The sequence below is a fragment of the Heteronotia binoei genome, chromosome 21 (genome assembly GCF_032191835.1).
Source record: "Heteronotia binoei isolate CCM8104 ecotype False Entrance Well chromosome 21, APGP_CSIRO_Hbin_v1, whole genome shotgun sequence".
In the NCBI taxonomy this organism is placed as follows: Eukaryota; Metazoa; Chordata; class Lepidosauria; order Squamata; family Gekkonidae; genus Heteronotia; species Heteronotia binoei.
Genome location: NC_083243.1, coordinates 135,888,953 through 135,903,757, shown reverse-complemented (window position 1 = coordinate 135,903,757; position 14,805 = coordinate 135,888,953). Strand labels below are relative to the sequence as shown.

The window sequence follows — 14,805 nt, the reverse complement described above, 5'->3', positions numbered from 1 at the left end:
AGACAATATATTTCCATCTGGAAAGCAGACAAAACCTTATTCACTTTCCCCCAGTATACACAAAATATAATGCAGCAGCCAAACAACTGCTTCTGAAATGCAACTAAGGGACAGGAATGGAAGGGACTTTTCACATTTTTCTCACATTGAAACAGTGTTGGCTTTATTGATGGCCACTGTACTCCAGCCAATGTATTTCACAGAAAGAAGGCATCTTTTTCCCAGCACAACCCAACCTTCTTGACTCCTAAAGGACTTCCTAAACTTGGAAAAATAAGACGGGCATGAGCAGAGCAACCATGAACTATAACATAATCCTAAATGGCTGCAAGTCACTGCTCCATGAATACACAAAGCTGTCTTACACAGAATTAAACCTCTGGGCTATTGTTATTATTATCTAGTTATGCCAATAAAGGTTTCTGCATTGGATTGGATTGGATTATTATCTACTTTTAACTGGAGATGCCAGGGACTGAACCTGGGATATTCTGTTTGTAAAGCACATGCTCTTTCACTGGGCCACAGCCCCTCCCCAGAGGAAGAAATACAACAAGCGTCTGGCACAGCTACTGTTCTCATTGTAACCAAGAATCTCCCACTCTCGCCTTTAACAACCTCTCTTTCTTAACCCCAATTAGGGTTGCCAAACCCCTGCTCAGGGTGGGGTTTATCCTAGTTTTGGGAGCTCCAAACTGCCACCAGCCAGCTGCCCAATTGAGGAAGCCCCACCCCCAACAGCCTCCTCCCACTTCAACATTGTCAACATGATGATGTCACCATAAGAGTTTTGACCAAAATGCTAAAGCATCGCCATGCAACATGCCTGTGGTGATGACATCACACAGAAGTGATAATGTAAATGATGTAAGTGATAAGGTAAATGACATCACCCCACCCTCCCCACTCCCAGAAGGCTCCCTCCCATCCCCCTTGCCAGTCAGGTAAATAGACCTGGCAACCCTAACCCCAATCCCACCAGGGTTAAATACACTCCAGTGTTTTCCTACATGTCACTGAGTATTCTGTTATGAAAGTTTAAATAACTGAAGAATGTTCACTCCATTAGTGCTCTAGCATCACTAAATTTTGAATAAAATTATTCGTTACTAGCATTTTACATTTGAGTGTGATTGTGCATCTAGTATTTTCAGTATTTGTACCACCCAAGAAATAAACATTGTTTTGCATGTTTTTCTTTTTTTAACTACAGTGATCTTAATTCTTAGTTGAAGATGCTCAGGTTTGTACTCTAAATAAACTAAATAGACACCTAGATTTTTCAGTCTGAACAAGCTAAAAGTTCCCACCCTAGACTGCCTGCAAATCACAAAAATAAATTCTAAAGACAACTGGTTTTCTTTTAAAAAAAAATATATAGGGAATTCAATTTTTCAAATAGCAAGGAAATTTATATCAAAAGTCATTTTTCTTCCTAGTTCATGGAAGCAGCATAGCAATATCTTCTACTGCAAATGACAGAACCTTACTGCAAATGACAGAAATACTAAATGTTCTCATCATAATCCCACATACAGCTTCAGGCTTTCACAAAACTTTTTCCAAAACTCAAGCAAAAACCATAGAATCCTAATCATAAAAAGATATCATCCCCCTAAGGAAAATAAACCAAAATAGTAGAACTCATGCTTTCAGACATTCATTTGGGATTACAGTGTAAAATACTTCCATTTAAGAATGTCAAATGAACAATGTCATTTAGTTCTCAAATGAACAAATTGCCACATCTAAGCTGCTCTCCTATGTATTTTACTTAGGAGTACATTCCATTGAACTCAGTGGGGCTTACATTGAGACTGATTCCTCACTGGCAGTTGCTCCACCCCTGAGCTTCTGCTTGAACTGGCTCAAGTGATTGATTCCCCACCAGTTGCTGCGCAGGCACTTTTTGATCCACAGCTTCCTCCCATTCCCCTCGCAGCAACTGAATCTGGGGTTTTTTTAGCAATCTGGTCGCCACAAGGGGAATGGGAGGTAGCCATGGATCAAAAGGTATACATACAGCAACAGTGGCGAATCAATCGCTTGATCTGACTCAAGCAGAACTCCAGGGGCGGACCAATTGCTGGTGAGGAATCAGTCAAAGCAAACATTTATAGCAACAATTCATATAGCAACGCTTTCCATTCCATCTTAAAACAGGATAAGTAATGTGGCCTTTAAACACTTAACCAATACAATTAAAATGACTTGGTTAAAATTAATTATCCTAATAGTCATAATAAATAATCCTGAATGTCTTTTAAATATTCAAAAGCCAAACTTGTACTGGTAGGATGGAAATGGAAGAAAATAATTATAAACATTCTACATTTTAGCCAAAGCAGAAAGAATGATATGGTTGGATGGCTATGGAACCAAGCTATAATCACGCAAATTTAACTTTAAATATGTCTGTTAAACTAGAGAGACCAAACTCAAATAGTTCTAAGAACTCTCCCCACACCCACGTAGTAATCTTTATTTTCATAAATGTCATGAACCAATTAGTTTACATGTTTGTGAGTTAAAGCATTTCCAGTGACTCAGAATATTCCACACAATTTAAAAAAAAAAAATTCTCAGTCTGAGAGCTTAATTTGATTATTAAACAAACTCCACCTGCTTACTTGAGCATTGACATTTTGTTTGAAAGCTTGTCGCAATGCTTGGGTGAGACCTTTTGAGACATTCTGTTTCAGAGAGTCACTCAGCAGTAGCCTTCTTGTATTTAGAAGCAGAACTAGAATACAAAGTTATAAATTAATTCAGAAGCATCTTCCATTTCATTTACTTAACATTTCTTTTCCAAATCATAGTCCCTGTTCCTGAAGGCCAAATAAAGTAACTCATAATGAATCTATACTCTACACTGAAATCTTCAAGTAGAAAAGAGGCTATTGCTAAGAACTGAAAACTATCAACCACTACTTATTTAAAACCCACATAGATATTCTGAGTCATCACCATGCCACCTTTTTAATAAAAGATCATTTGGAGATAAATAATTCATGCAGGTTCTTTATAGGCACTTTTGGTGAGATACCATCCTAAGATAATTAGCAAAGCATATTTTCATAAGCAACAAATGTATTTATATATCTTAAAATAAAGATAATTTCACAATGTAATAAAACACAAATCTATGAAGTTAAAGGGACATGAGGAATTGAACCACAAAATTTTGCTACTAGTATTTGCATTAGGAAACCTATTTTTAGGTTACTAGAAAGATACCCTAGATCTGGGTTTTCCCCACACGAGTTGAGCCTGTAGGCACTTTTGGAATTTTGAGAAAGGGTAGTGAGTCCCACCACAAAAATGACTACCATGTAGGGTTGCCAAGTCCAATTCATGAAATATCTGGGGACTTTGGGGGTGGAGCCAGAAGACATTGGGGGCAGAGCCAGGAGCAAGGGTGTGACAAGCATAATTGAACTCCAAAGGGAGTCCTGGCCGTCACATTTCAAGGGACCACACACCTTTTAAATGCTTTCCTTCCATAGGAAATAATGAAGGATAGGGGGACCTTCTTTGGGGGCTCATAGAATTGGACCCCCTGGTCCAATCTTTTTGAAACTTAGGGAGTATATTGGGGAGAGCCACTGGATGCTATATTGAAAATCTGGTGCCTCTACCTCAAAAAAAACAGGGCCCCCGGAGCCTCAGATACCCACAGATCAATTCTCCATTATTTCTATGGGAATAAGCCTCCATAGGGAATCATGAGTTCCCAGCAGACATTTCCCTCCCCCCCCCCTTTCTGATTACCCTGAAGCGGGGGGAGGGCCTCCAAACCGGGGAATCCCCTGCCCCCACCTGGGGATTGGCAACCCTACTACCATGAGCGAAGGGCCAATTACTAAATACTGCAAGGCTCTAAGTCCATTCCAAAAAGAGGCAGCTGCTTCCAACTGGGCTCTGCAAGCACATGCAAAATTTAGCTCTAGGAGGCAAAGGAAACTGGAACCAGCTGCTTAAACTGAAGAAGAGATTCTGTTTGGTGTTTATTTTCCAAATAAAGTTTAAGGCTTGCTCCCTGCACGAGTACAGGAAGAGACTGCAAAGCCCAGAGGCATAGGAAGGTGGTGCCTAGCCTATATAATGTACTTGACTGGGATGAGCTCAGAATTTCATTAATCAATCAGCTGCTGAAGCTCCTTGTTTTTTTCCTGTTCCATTCAAGGCCCTTTTGGTTTTATCCCTGAGCCTCAAAGAGCAGGTAGGTGCCAAGAAACAAATTGGCAGACATCATGGTGCTCTGGGCACTACCTTGGGAATTGCTTCTCTAGATGCATTAGGGTTGCCAGGTAACTTTGTTGCCCACAGCACCTGAAGCACCAGTGGTAGGAAATGGGGGATGGGGATAAAAGGTGGCATTTCACCAGCATGTTGACCACTTCCTATGAAAACCAGAAGTAACATTATGGATGCACTAGGATTTGCAAAAAGTGTTGCAATTCCTAGAGCATTTCATGACAGCATTTCTGCTTTTCACCAGTTGTGATATCAATGTGCTGCAATGACAGCAGTGTACAAGTCCCTCCCCTCAATTGCTCCTGGAGGTTGCCAGTTGTTACCTGACAATCCTAAAAAGTGTTTCATTTAAAACCCCATGCTTTGTCTTCCTAATGAAACATGCTGCTATTCAGTTCACCATCATTTAAAAGCCACTGACACATGTCTTAAGATTTTCAGACTATGTAAAAATTGCCATGTCTGACAAGCACTTTGGCCTTGTCTTCTTTCCTCCTCCCTCCCCGTACACAGTGCCAAACATAGGAGACTTGGCACATATCTCTAACATCCTACAATATGAGCAGGGAAAAAAAGCCCTAAAGATGACACCTTATTAACCAGTCTTCAATATAAAGCGATGTCAGAGAATGATATTAATATTCTGACACTAGAATTATCTGAAATTGAGTGATATTAAACATAATATCTCTTATGTTCAAGCGTTTATCAACTACAAAGAAATATTATATCATTGTTCAGAAAGAATAAAACTGTCATTATTGGAAGAGACAATATAGAGCTATGGAAGGAGAAATACATGGTTTGGAAAAAGCTACATGCTGCAACCCTAAGGATATTTACATGGAAATACCACTGAGACCACTAGGAATTACTACACAGTGCACATATTTAGAACTGGGCTGTACTGTCTTACTGTAGCATATGTATGTACTGCATTGCACAGTGTATAATAACTAAAGGGTAGATACCATGTTGCATGAATGTAGCTGCCTTAGATTCCCCCTTCTCCCTACAGCTTACTGTGTCCCCTACAATTGTTCCTCAGTAGCCTCCCAAGAATCACACAGAGGTGAACTGGAAGGTGGAATTGCCAAACACTGTCCTCATCTTCCACAGGCAGGATAGCCTTCTGTAACAACAAAAGAAGGTTAGGATCTAAGCCTATGACAATCAATTGTTGTTCAAGTTTGCAAACACTAAAACAATATTCATGAAATTTAGTCATCACTTAATTTGTATTATTCATATTGCTTTAAAAACTCTACATAACATACTCTGTTCCCACTTTTAAAAGGAATACTTCAGATCAAATTCATTCATGTTGACTCAAAACTCTTTTTGTATGTTCATACCTGTCTTAACGAGAAGATTTCTGGAAAGCTGGCATTCCAAAGGAAGAACTGTTGTCGCATTAGCAAAAGCTGCAGTTGGCGCTGGTGTAGTAACAGCAACAGAAGTTTTTTCAGCGGGTGTAGGGAGAAGTCTAGCTGTTTTCGCTGATGCTGTAATAGATGTCAAAGCTGCTGTAATTGTCAGTGGGTATGCAGTTGATGTTTTAGTGATGTCTGAATTTGTAGGTTTCTTGGTGTCAAGTATTGTTGTTTCAGTATGCCTTGGTGCATGTGTTGTGGAAGCTGAAACTGTACTAGTTTTTGTAACAGGAAATGAACTAATGGTGTCCATGGGAGTTGTAGACTTGCCTCTTGATAAAACTGGAAAGGCTGCATGTGTCACTACTGGGATTAAAGTTGGTGCCATTTTTGTGGCAGTGTTATTTTTTGCTAGTGTTGATATTAACGTGCTTAATGCCATCACAGATGGCGAATTTTCAGTACTCAGTGAGAACAAGGATGAAGTCAACATTGGTGATGTTGGAGCTGATTTTCCTGTAATTGGTGTTGCTTCTGAAGTTGCTACAGATGGTATTACACCAGGAGACACAGACGGTAACACTGTAATGACAGAATGGGTAAAGTTGGTTGTTGGCAACAAAGGAGACGTTAGTTGTGTTGGTGATGCATGGAAAGAGGTTATGATGCCTGACTGAAAAGTGCTGGTGTTATGTGTTTGCAATGAAGTGGTCTTAGTGGTCTCATTAAACAACTGAACTGTGTTTAACACACTTTTTGTAACTTTCATATACCACCCTCCTGTACTATATGTTGTTGGTTGCATACTCAGGTGATTATTTGTTTCTAAAGCAGTGCTATTTGCAGACTGTGTTTGGTTTCCTGAAGCTGTATGGTCTTCAATGACTTTTAATACTGGAGTAGAACTTTGCTGTTCAGGTTCTGGGATAGGATGAACTGTTGATTTCGATCCAGTAACAGAATGGATTTCATTATTTACTGCAACAGTTGATTTAGCAATTAATTCAGAAGCCAGTGACAGAGGAAACAATGTAGTATAGAAGGAATTTATTGCTGGAAAGGTGTTCTCAGAATTAGTTGTTTGAGTCTTCAGCATAGTATGAGAGTGCAGTGAGTGAGAATATGTTGACAAAGTTGGCAAAAATGTACCCATAGTAGGAGAAAATCTCACATTGTTTGCCATGAAATCTTTAGATGTATGATTGGATAGTTTTTCAAAGTCTGAAGTGAAATTCAAATTCTTGATAGTAAAATATTCCAGAACATTTTTCTGTGTATTTGTTTCCTTGTTTGACTGCAGAGATGGTACTTCTGTGTTCTGTGAAAGGTTCTGTATAAAGGATGAATTCTGATTTAAAGGTGCCTCCATAGGAAATGAGTAGGCATTAAGTTCCATGAAAACTTCAGACCTAGTACCAGTAAAAGCTGAAACATTCTGAATATATGCTATTGATGTATTAACCGGTGATGTCTGAAAACTTGAAGACATCTGTTTATTTAAAGAATCTGTATGCTGCTGCATGCGCAAAACATCATAATATGCTGCTATTAAATCCGTAAGATTTGCATGATCCTCTGTAGCTTGGGAAATTTGTGTTGTTTTCTTTCCTGCAGACACAGTAATACCAGCTGAAGACTGCCAATCTCCATTGTTCCAGTTTGAAACTAAAGCTGTGGTTTTAAGCATCTTTCCTGTGCTAGAAATATCTAAGGTGTCCTTTAAATCAGCACTGGAATTGCCCATAGAAGCTGGCACTTGGCTTTCTAAAGGGTCTCCTGCTAGAGAAAATGATCGCAAAATATATGTGTTTATAAATGCAAATGGGGTCCCAGAGAATTTATTAGCCATAAGTGAAGTTTTATCTATTTTAACATCAGATTTATTAAAAGGTGGCTGAGATGCATATTCTGTGTGTGGTATCATAATAGTGGATACCTTTGTCTTTTTCTTCTCGTCTTTTATTAAGTTGACTCTTGTGCTTTGTACATTAGATGATGTTAGTTGAAAATTTCTAGAATTATTAGCAGATTTAAGCATGGAGGTGGAATCAGATTTTGAGACACCTTGAATGGATGCTGACAATGCTGTGGAGTTGGTATTTTCCAGTGACAACACTGTCTCCAGTTTTGTTTGCCACAGTGTTTGTTTGCTGACAGGAACTTCTAGAGTGTAACTTGTGATTTGCATCCCTGGTGACTGATAAGGAAAGACATTATCAGCATTAACATTAGTGAATACTTCAGCAGTGCTATTTTCTGTGAAAGTCCGATGATGTAAAGATCTCTCTAAAAAATAATTAGGAGACCACTGTACAGGTTTGGAAAACATAGGAGGTTTGGCTATGTGGGTTTCATAAGCAATAACAGAAGTATCTTTTGAGGAAGGCCAGTTAGTTGATTCTGTGATATAGGGATTTGTTAAATAAATCTTGGAGATTAATTCATCATGATGTGGTGCTGAAATGGTACCATGTGCTGGTGTATTAAATGTCCAATTTCTTGCGGCTATCAGGGAAGTCATTGGTATGGTTGTAGATGCCGGGGCTTGAGCTATTGCACTGTTTGTTGTTATTGCCTCTGAAACACTTATCGTTGGCACTGTTGGAGAAGACAAATTTTGTGTCAAATGGGAAAGTCCCATTGGACTTTCAGAAGCTGATAATAAAGATATCACTTTGGTAGAATCTGACATTGATACAGAAGATAAATCAGAAATATTTTTCAACAATGCAGAAGGAACGCTCACTGTTTGAATAACTGATGTGGACATCCAAGGAACTGCTGTCCTGCTATTAAGACCTGGGGACAATGAAGTTACATAACTGCTCTTTTCTTTATAAGGCTTACTGGTGAGCATTATTATAGAAGATGCATTCTGTATCAACCCAGACAGAGATTTCTTTTTGCTAGAATTTGATGACATTCTCTTAGTAGATAATAGAGGGGAATTCTGATTAGATAACATTGCATCCAAAGGAGAGTGCAGTGTCCTATTCCCTGGGTATACCTGTCTCCCTGCAGGTGTCATGGGATGCCCTCTAATAAATCCAAAACTATTACTAACATATGTGGCATCTTTGCTGGTTAATGAATGTTTTGTTGCTCTTACTGGGTTATCTACACTCTTATGAAAATAAAAATTAGCTAACTTTAGGTTGAGTGAATTTTCCTTATCTCTGGATGAAGGCACTTTAGTGGGTTGCACGGTTGACTTAGAAACCATAATGATATGAGGTGATTCTGTTACCAATGGCAAAGGGAATGATGATGGAAAGGTAAAGAGTATGTCTGATCCTGCTGTGATTTCTTTTGAAATGAAAGATGTTGCATATGGTATTATCTGAGATGACACAGTAGAACTCGAATGCGTCACTGATGGTGATGTGGACAATGCAGAGAACACATTCATTTGAGGCAAACCTGATACAATAGTCATTTCCTCAGCATCTTGAGACCTCATTGATGATTCAGCAGATAACTCAGAAGGCTCCTGGGATGCACTGTTGCCACTGCCTTGGTACAAGCTTGGCAAAAACCTAGTTTGGTCAACCATTCTGGTCCGTGTCCCTGCCAGTGTACTTTTTATTATCTGAAGCAGGTTTGCATTCTCCAAAGCTTGCCTCATTGAAATGTCACCCACTGAGGAAGACTCAAGTTCTGTAGAAGGCCATGTTGGTGATAATATAGCTCTCCAGTTGGTAAAGGACTCTGAAGAAGGGGCAACATTTATACGCTGTTGTTCAGTACCTGCAAAATAATAATACATTTTCATTAAGCATTTTCCAAGAGATACAATATTCAAAGAACAGAATTTCTCAAAGTGAGACCCTTACAGGCCTCAGGGGGTGGAAATGGATAGATAGTTTAAGGGATCTATGGGTAAAAACAGGTAAAGGAAGAAATGCAGATGCCTATCCTTCAACAATCATTTCAAACATGGCTAAAAGTGTACAGATAAAATAGCAGGAAAGCCAAAATATAAACATGCGACATACAAAGCCTAAGTTTGTATTCACATAAACATACAAAGGCCTATCCAAATTATCCAGAGTTATCCAAATTAAGACAATTTAGAAACAAATATCTTGACAAAGCTTTATTTATTGTATTGAGCCATTTAATATCACTTAGCATTTGTACAGAGAACTAGAGACCATTCCTTTATTCTAATTAAGATGAGAGAGGTGGTAAGAAACGAGGTCCTATGACTGATGACAAAGTAAAAACTGACAAATCACCAGGGCCAGATGGCATACATTCAAGTGTTCTGAAAGAACTCAAATGTGAACGTGGATCTCCTGACAAAAATACGCAATCTATCACTAAAATCTGCATTCATTCCAAGGACTGGAAGGTAGCTAATGTAACTCTATCTTTAAAAAGAGTTCCAACTGAGATCCAGAAAAATATAGGCCAGTCAGTTTAACATCAATATCTAGGCTTGACAAGTCTTACCTCTAGCATTTTTTTCCAAATGCTAGAGTGTCCCCTTGGCGACGTGCCTAGTGCAATGAAGTCACTTCCAATTGATGTCATTGTACTGAGCACACTGCAGTGCACCAGCACTCTTTGGAGTGGGGTCCCCCACTGGCCAGTTCCATGGCAGCAGGTTGGGGGCCCCAAATTAGGGAAAAGCCCACCCCTGGTGGGAGGCTGGAAACCCTATCAATATCAGGTAAGTTGGTGAAATCTGTTATTAAAGATAGAATTTGTAGGCACATTGATAAAAGCTACTGAGGAAGAATCAATATGGATTCTATAAGGGAAGATTTTGTCTCCCTGAACTTTTAGAGTTCTTTGAGGGGGTGAACTAACATGTGAATAAGGGTGACCCAATAGATGTTGTTTACCTAGACTTCCAGAAAACTTTTGATAAAGTTCCTCATCAAAGGTTCCTAAGTAAATCAGCAATTATGGGATAAGAGAACAAGTTCTCTTGTGGATTAAAAACTGGTTAATTAACAAGAAACAGAGAGTGACTATAAATGGGCTTTTTTCATAGTGGAAGGCAGTCAGCAGTGGGGCATTGCAGGTAGGGTTGCCAAGTCCAATTTAAGAAATATCTGGGGACTTTGGGGGTGGAGCCAGGAGACTTTGGGGGTGGACCCAGAAGACATTAGGGGTGGAGCCAAGATCAAGGCTGTGACAAGCATAATTGAACTCCAAAGGGAGTTCTGGCCATCACATTTAAAGGGACGGCACACCTTTTCAATGCCTTCCTTCCATAGGAGATAATGAAGGATAGGGGCACCTTCTTTTGGGGCTCATAGAATTGGACCCCCTGGTCCAATCGTTTTGAAACTTGGGGGATATTTTGGGGAGAGGCACTCAGCATTGGGGAGAGATGCTGTACTGAAAATTTGGTACCTCTACCTCAAAAAACAGCCCCCCCCCAGAGCCCCAGATACCCGTGGATCAATTCTCCATGATTTTCTATGGGAATAAATCTCCATAGGGAATAATAGAATTCCCAGCAGACATTTCCCTCCCCTCCTCCTGCTTTCTGATGACCCTGAAGCGGGGGGAGGGCCTCCAAACCGGGGGATCCCCTGCCCCCACCTGGGGATTGGCAACCCTAATTGCAGGGCTTGACACTATCTGAGTGCTAGCCTTTTAACTTGTTCATTAATTATTGGAACTGGGAGTAAGTAGTGAAGTGACTAAGTTTGTGGATGACATTAAGTTGTTCAGGGCAGTGAGAATCAGGGAGGACTGGGAGGCTTTTAAAAAATATTTTATTTCAACATCAATACAAACAAAGCTGTCATAGAAATACTAATTTACAAAGTTTACTAGTTTTATCCCTTTGTCCCTCTAAAAATTTTAATTGAAAAAACTATTCCAAATTTTCTTTATTCTTCACTACTGTATGCAACAAATACTGGCAAAAATTAAAAGAACAAAAACAAAAAAGTAACAAATACGGGAGAGAGAACAAACAGGAAATGTGTAATGATCATAAACAAGGAAAATTAAGGAAAGGTGATGTAATCTGGGGGGTCATTTTCGCACTTACCTTATTCCGGAGCGACGTCCCTCTTCACCGCGCAGCGTCTGCGCAGATTTCGCACTACTTGCTCCGCAGAAGCCGGAAGTCCCGCAGCTTTTGCGTCGCAAATGTAAACCGCCAAAAACCAGTTTACATTTGCGACGCAAAAGCCGCGGGACTTCCGGCTTCTGCGGAGCAAGTAGTGCGAAATCCGCGCAGACGCTGCACGGTGAAGAGGGACGTCGCTCCGGAATAAGGTAAGTGCGAAAACGACCAGGGTGTAGCAAGTAAGTAAGGCATGAGAAGTAGATTCTTCAGGAATGAAATAAGTGGTTGGGCTGCACTTCCATATTTGTGGAAATAAAACAATGAACAAAAAGAAAGTGAAAGGGGAAAATGGTAGAAAATAGGAAGGTTCCACAACATAAGAACATAAGAGAAGCCATGTTGAATCAGGTCAATGGCTTATCCAGTCCAAAACTCTTTCACACAGTGGCCAAAAAACCAGGTACCATCAGGAGGTCCACCAGTGGTGCCAGGACACTAGCCTCCAACAATGGACACAAATGAACAGAAGTAAGAAAAATTAGAGCAGAAGTATTGGAGAAAGAGCATGAAAGGAGAAACAAAACTTGGTGCTGCTAACTTCATGGCTTTGCACAGAACTGATATTAAGAAAGGATGACAAGATACAGCACAAACAGCAGTGTCCTCTTGTACAATCAAATGAACCTGCTGCAGTGTGTTCGAATTTCTCTTATGACAAACTACAAAACATCCTCCTTGACAAGTCATTCATAAATTACAGTTGACAAAGCACAGTGATTCAGATATAGACCTCAATATTAAAAACAGAGCCAGAGCACTGCAGACTATATTATCCTGGTGATTCACTTATTAAAACCAGGGCTTTTATTGAGCAGGAACGCATAGGAACGCAGCTCCGGATGGCTTGGGATTAGGGTGTGTGGCCTAATATGGAAATGAGTTCCTGCTGGGCTTTTCCTGCCATAAAAGTCCAGATTAAAACATTTACATCCTGTCTTTCCTTGCAGTTCAAGGCAGCTTACAAAAATAGTTTAAAACATTTTCAGTTTAAACTCAAAAATAAAATAAATTTCAAATCTCTCCCCACCCTTTAAAGATGCCTGCCAATTCAAACATGCTCAAAAACTCTGGCAACTAGGCAGATCTTGCTGTGCCTCCTAAAGATCTCCAAGGCTCAGCTCTTGAGGGAGCCCATTCCACAGAGCCAAGCCACAATGACCCAGCCTCTGATTGATGGCAAATACACTACCCTAAGTGGTGGGATAGCTAACAGATGACCATAGTTGGTTCACAATGATATGCCTTACATATGTTTATAAAGCATGTTAACTCAAACAGAATATATCTTTCATACCAAGATATTCTCTGATCTATCAAGAAATCAGTGCTCATACACCTCAGGGAGAAAAACAGGAACTGAAAGAAAAATCCCTCCAACTGCTGATGTGATAAATAATTGATGTTAGGAACAGTCATTTAGTAACATTCCACTGGTGCAGTTATGTAAGAAAAAACTAGCCAACTTCATCCACAGCAAGGAACATATCATTAAAAAGAACAAATATAGGCAGAAGAGGTCAGAAATTAAAGGCATAAGCCACACTGCAATTAATGGATGATACTTAAAACATTTTACTTGTTTTGGTGTCAGAAAGAAAAGCGAGGCATGCAGTCCACTAGGTCTGCTACTCAAACCAAAAAGCTGATAGCAGATACAGTGTTTGCTAAGATAACCACTGAGATGAACTTCTTTGCTTCGGCATTCAGCAGAGGCTGGAGGAAGCCCACCCTACTAGGCCAAGGCAGCAGATGCTCCAGGACAGGGTGGGGCACTGCCAAGGAAGGCAGTAGGAGCAAAATGGCCCCAACAGAAGGGGGGGCACAACCCACAGGAGACCCTTTTCCCACAAATCAGCTGCTAAGCACAGCAGGGTAAGTTTTTCAGCCTAAGGGATGGGGTTGGCAGAAAGGATCCCTAGCAACCTTATACAAATCCAGATGCACTGTGGAAAGCCAAGGAAGGGGTTAAGAGACAAGCAGGGCTCAAAAAAGGGAGACGCAGAGAAGGGCTTGGCCAGCATGGGTGGAGCCCAATGGATAAAAAAAGGAGATGTCAAGAGAGGAAAGGTCAGAGACTGATGGAGAGGAAGGCAGGCTGGATGGATAAGGTTGACAAGGCACAAAGAAGAGAGAACGAGGAACTTGGAGGAGGAGTTGTGGCCATGGGCCAGATAAGATGCCCTGGTCAGGCCTGGGGAAACCAACACACCGCAACACTGAAGCTCAGCCCCTTTAGGCTTTAAAGGAGCTGAGTAGGAAAGTAAAAGGTAGTGTTCTCACATGAAGACCTGTTTGAACCTTCTTCCTATAGGGCTGCCAACCTTAAGGGGGGCATGGAGACCTCCTGGAATTAAAACTGATCTCCTGACCAGAGATCAGTTCCTCTGGAAAGGTTGCAGCTTTGGAAAGTAAACTGTAGGCTGTACATCCCTGCTGAGTTCTGTTCCCTCAGATCAGAAATCTCTAGAAATTTACAAATTCAGAGATGGCTACTCTGTCTGTCAATGAAGTTAAATACTGGGAATCTCTGCCTGCCATGGAAAATGCTTATGAGGAGCCACACTCAGTGTGATGCATAAGCACAGGAGACAGGAAGATAGAGAATGGCACAGACTTGAAGATTTCTGGCACTGTCTTTTCATAAACAAGATGTCCATGACTTATGTACAGAGCCTTATAGACATAAAAGCAGTAGGATCTAAAGAGCCATAGACTATGTTTCACTTGCACATAGAGACATTTCAGCTTCACCCTCCACTGGCCACTGCAATACTCAAAAACAAAAAATAAAAAAGCACCTATGGAAAGAAAGATGGTTCATAACATCCACTGGAGAAAAGATTGCTAATAGACTCCAGGTTGTCAGATTGCTGGACACACTTATAAAACCTAAACAAGTCGCTGTGATCCATATCAGGGAACAACAGAAGACATAAAGGAAATATAACAGCTGATTTAGCATCAAAGGAAGCAGCAATACAGACTTTTCCATTGAAAAGTATGCTTCTGCCAACATTAGACTGACTGAAAGACCTACAGTATATTAAAGAAGAAACTGAAGATGCAAAAGTATATGGA

The 14,805-nt window shown here is 40.3% G+C and overlaps 1 protein-coding gene across 5 annotated transcripts in view; it reads right to left on the bottom strand.

Annotated features, from left to right (window-relative positions):
- The window catches only part of KIAA1549L (KIAA1549 like), a 243,476-nt gene that overhangs the window by 161,931 nt on the left and 66,740 nt on the right, over positions 1–14,805 (bottom strand). For 4 of the 5 annotated variants that reach the window (XM_060261489.1, XM_060261492.1, XM_060261490.1 and 1 more), the window contains exons 2-4: positions 9,051–9,377; positions 5,613–6,212; positions 2,631–2,743 (exon numbers count right to left, since the gene is read on the bottom strand). In XM_060261489.1, the coding sequence (XP_060117472.1) occupies positions 2,631–2,743; positions 5,613–6,212; positions 9,051–9,377 (1,040 nt within the window). The remainder of the gene's footprint in view (positions 1–2,630; positions 2,744–5,612; positions 6,213–9,050; positions 9,378–14,805) is intronic. The other variant, XM_060261494.1, reaches the window with a different exon arrangement.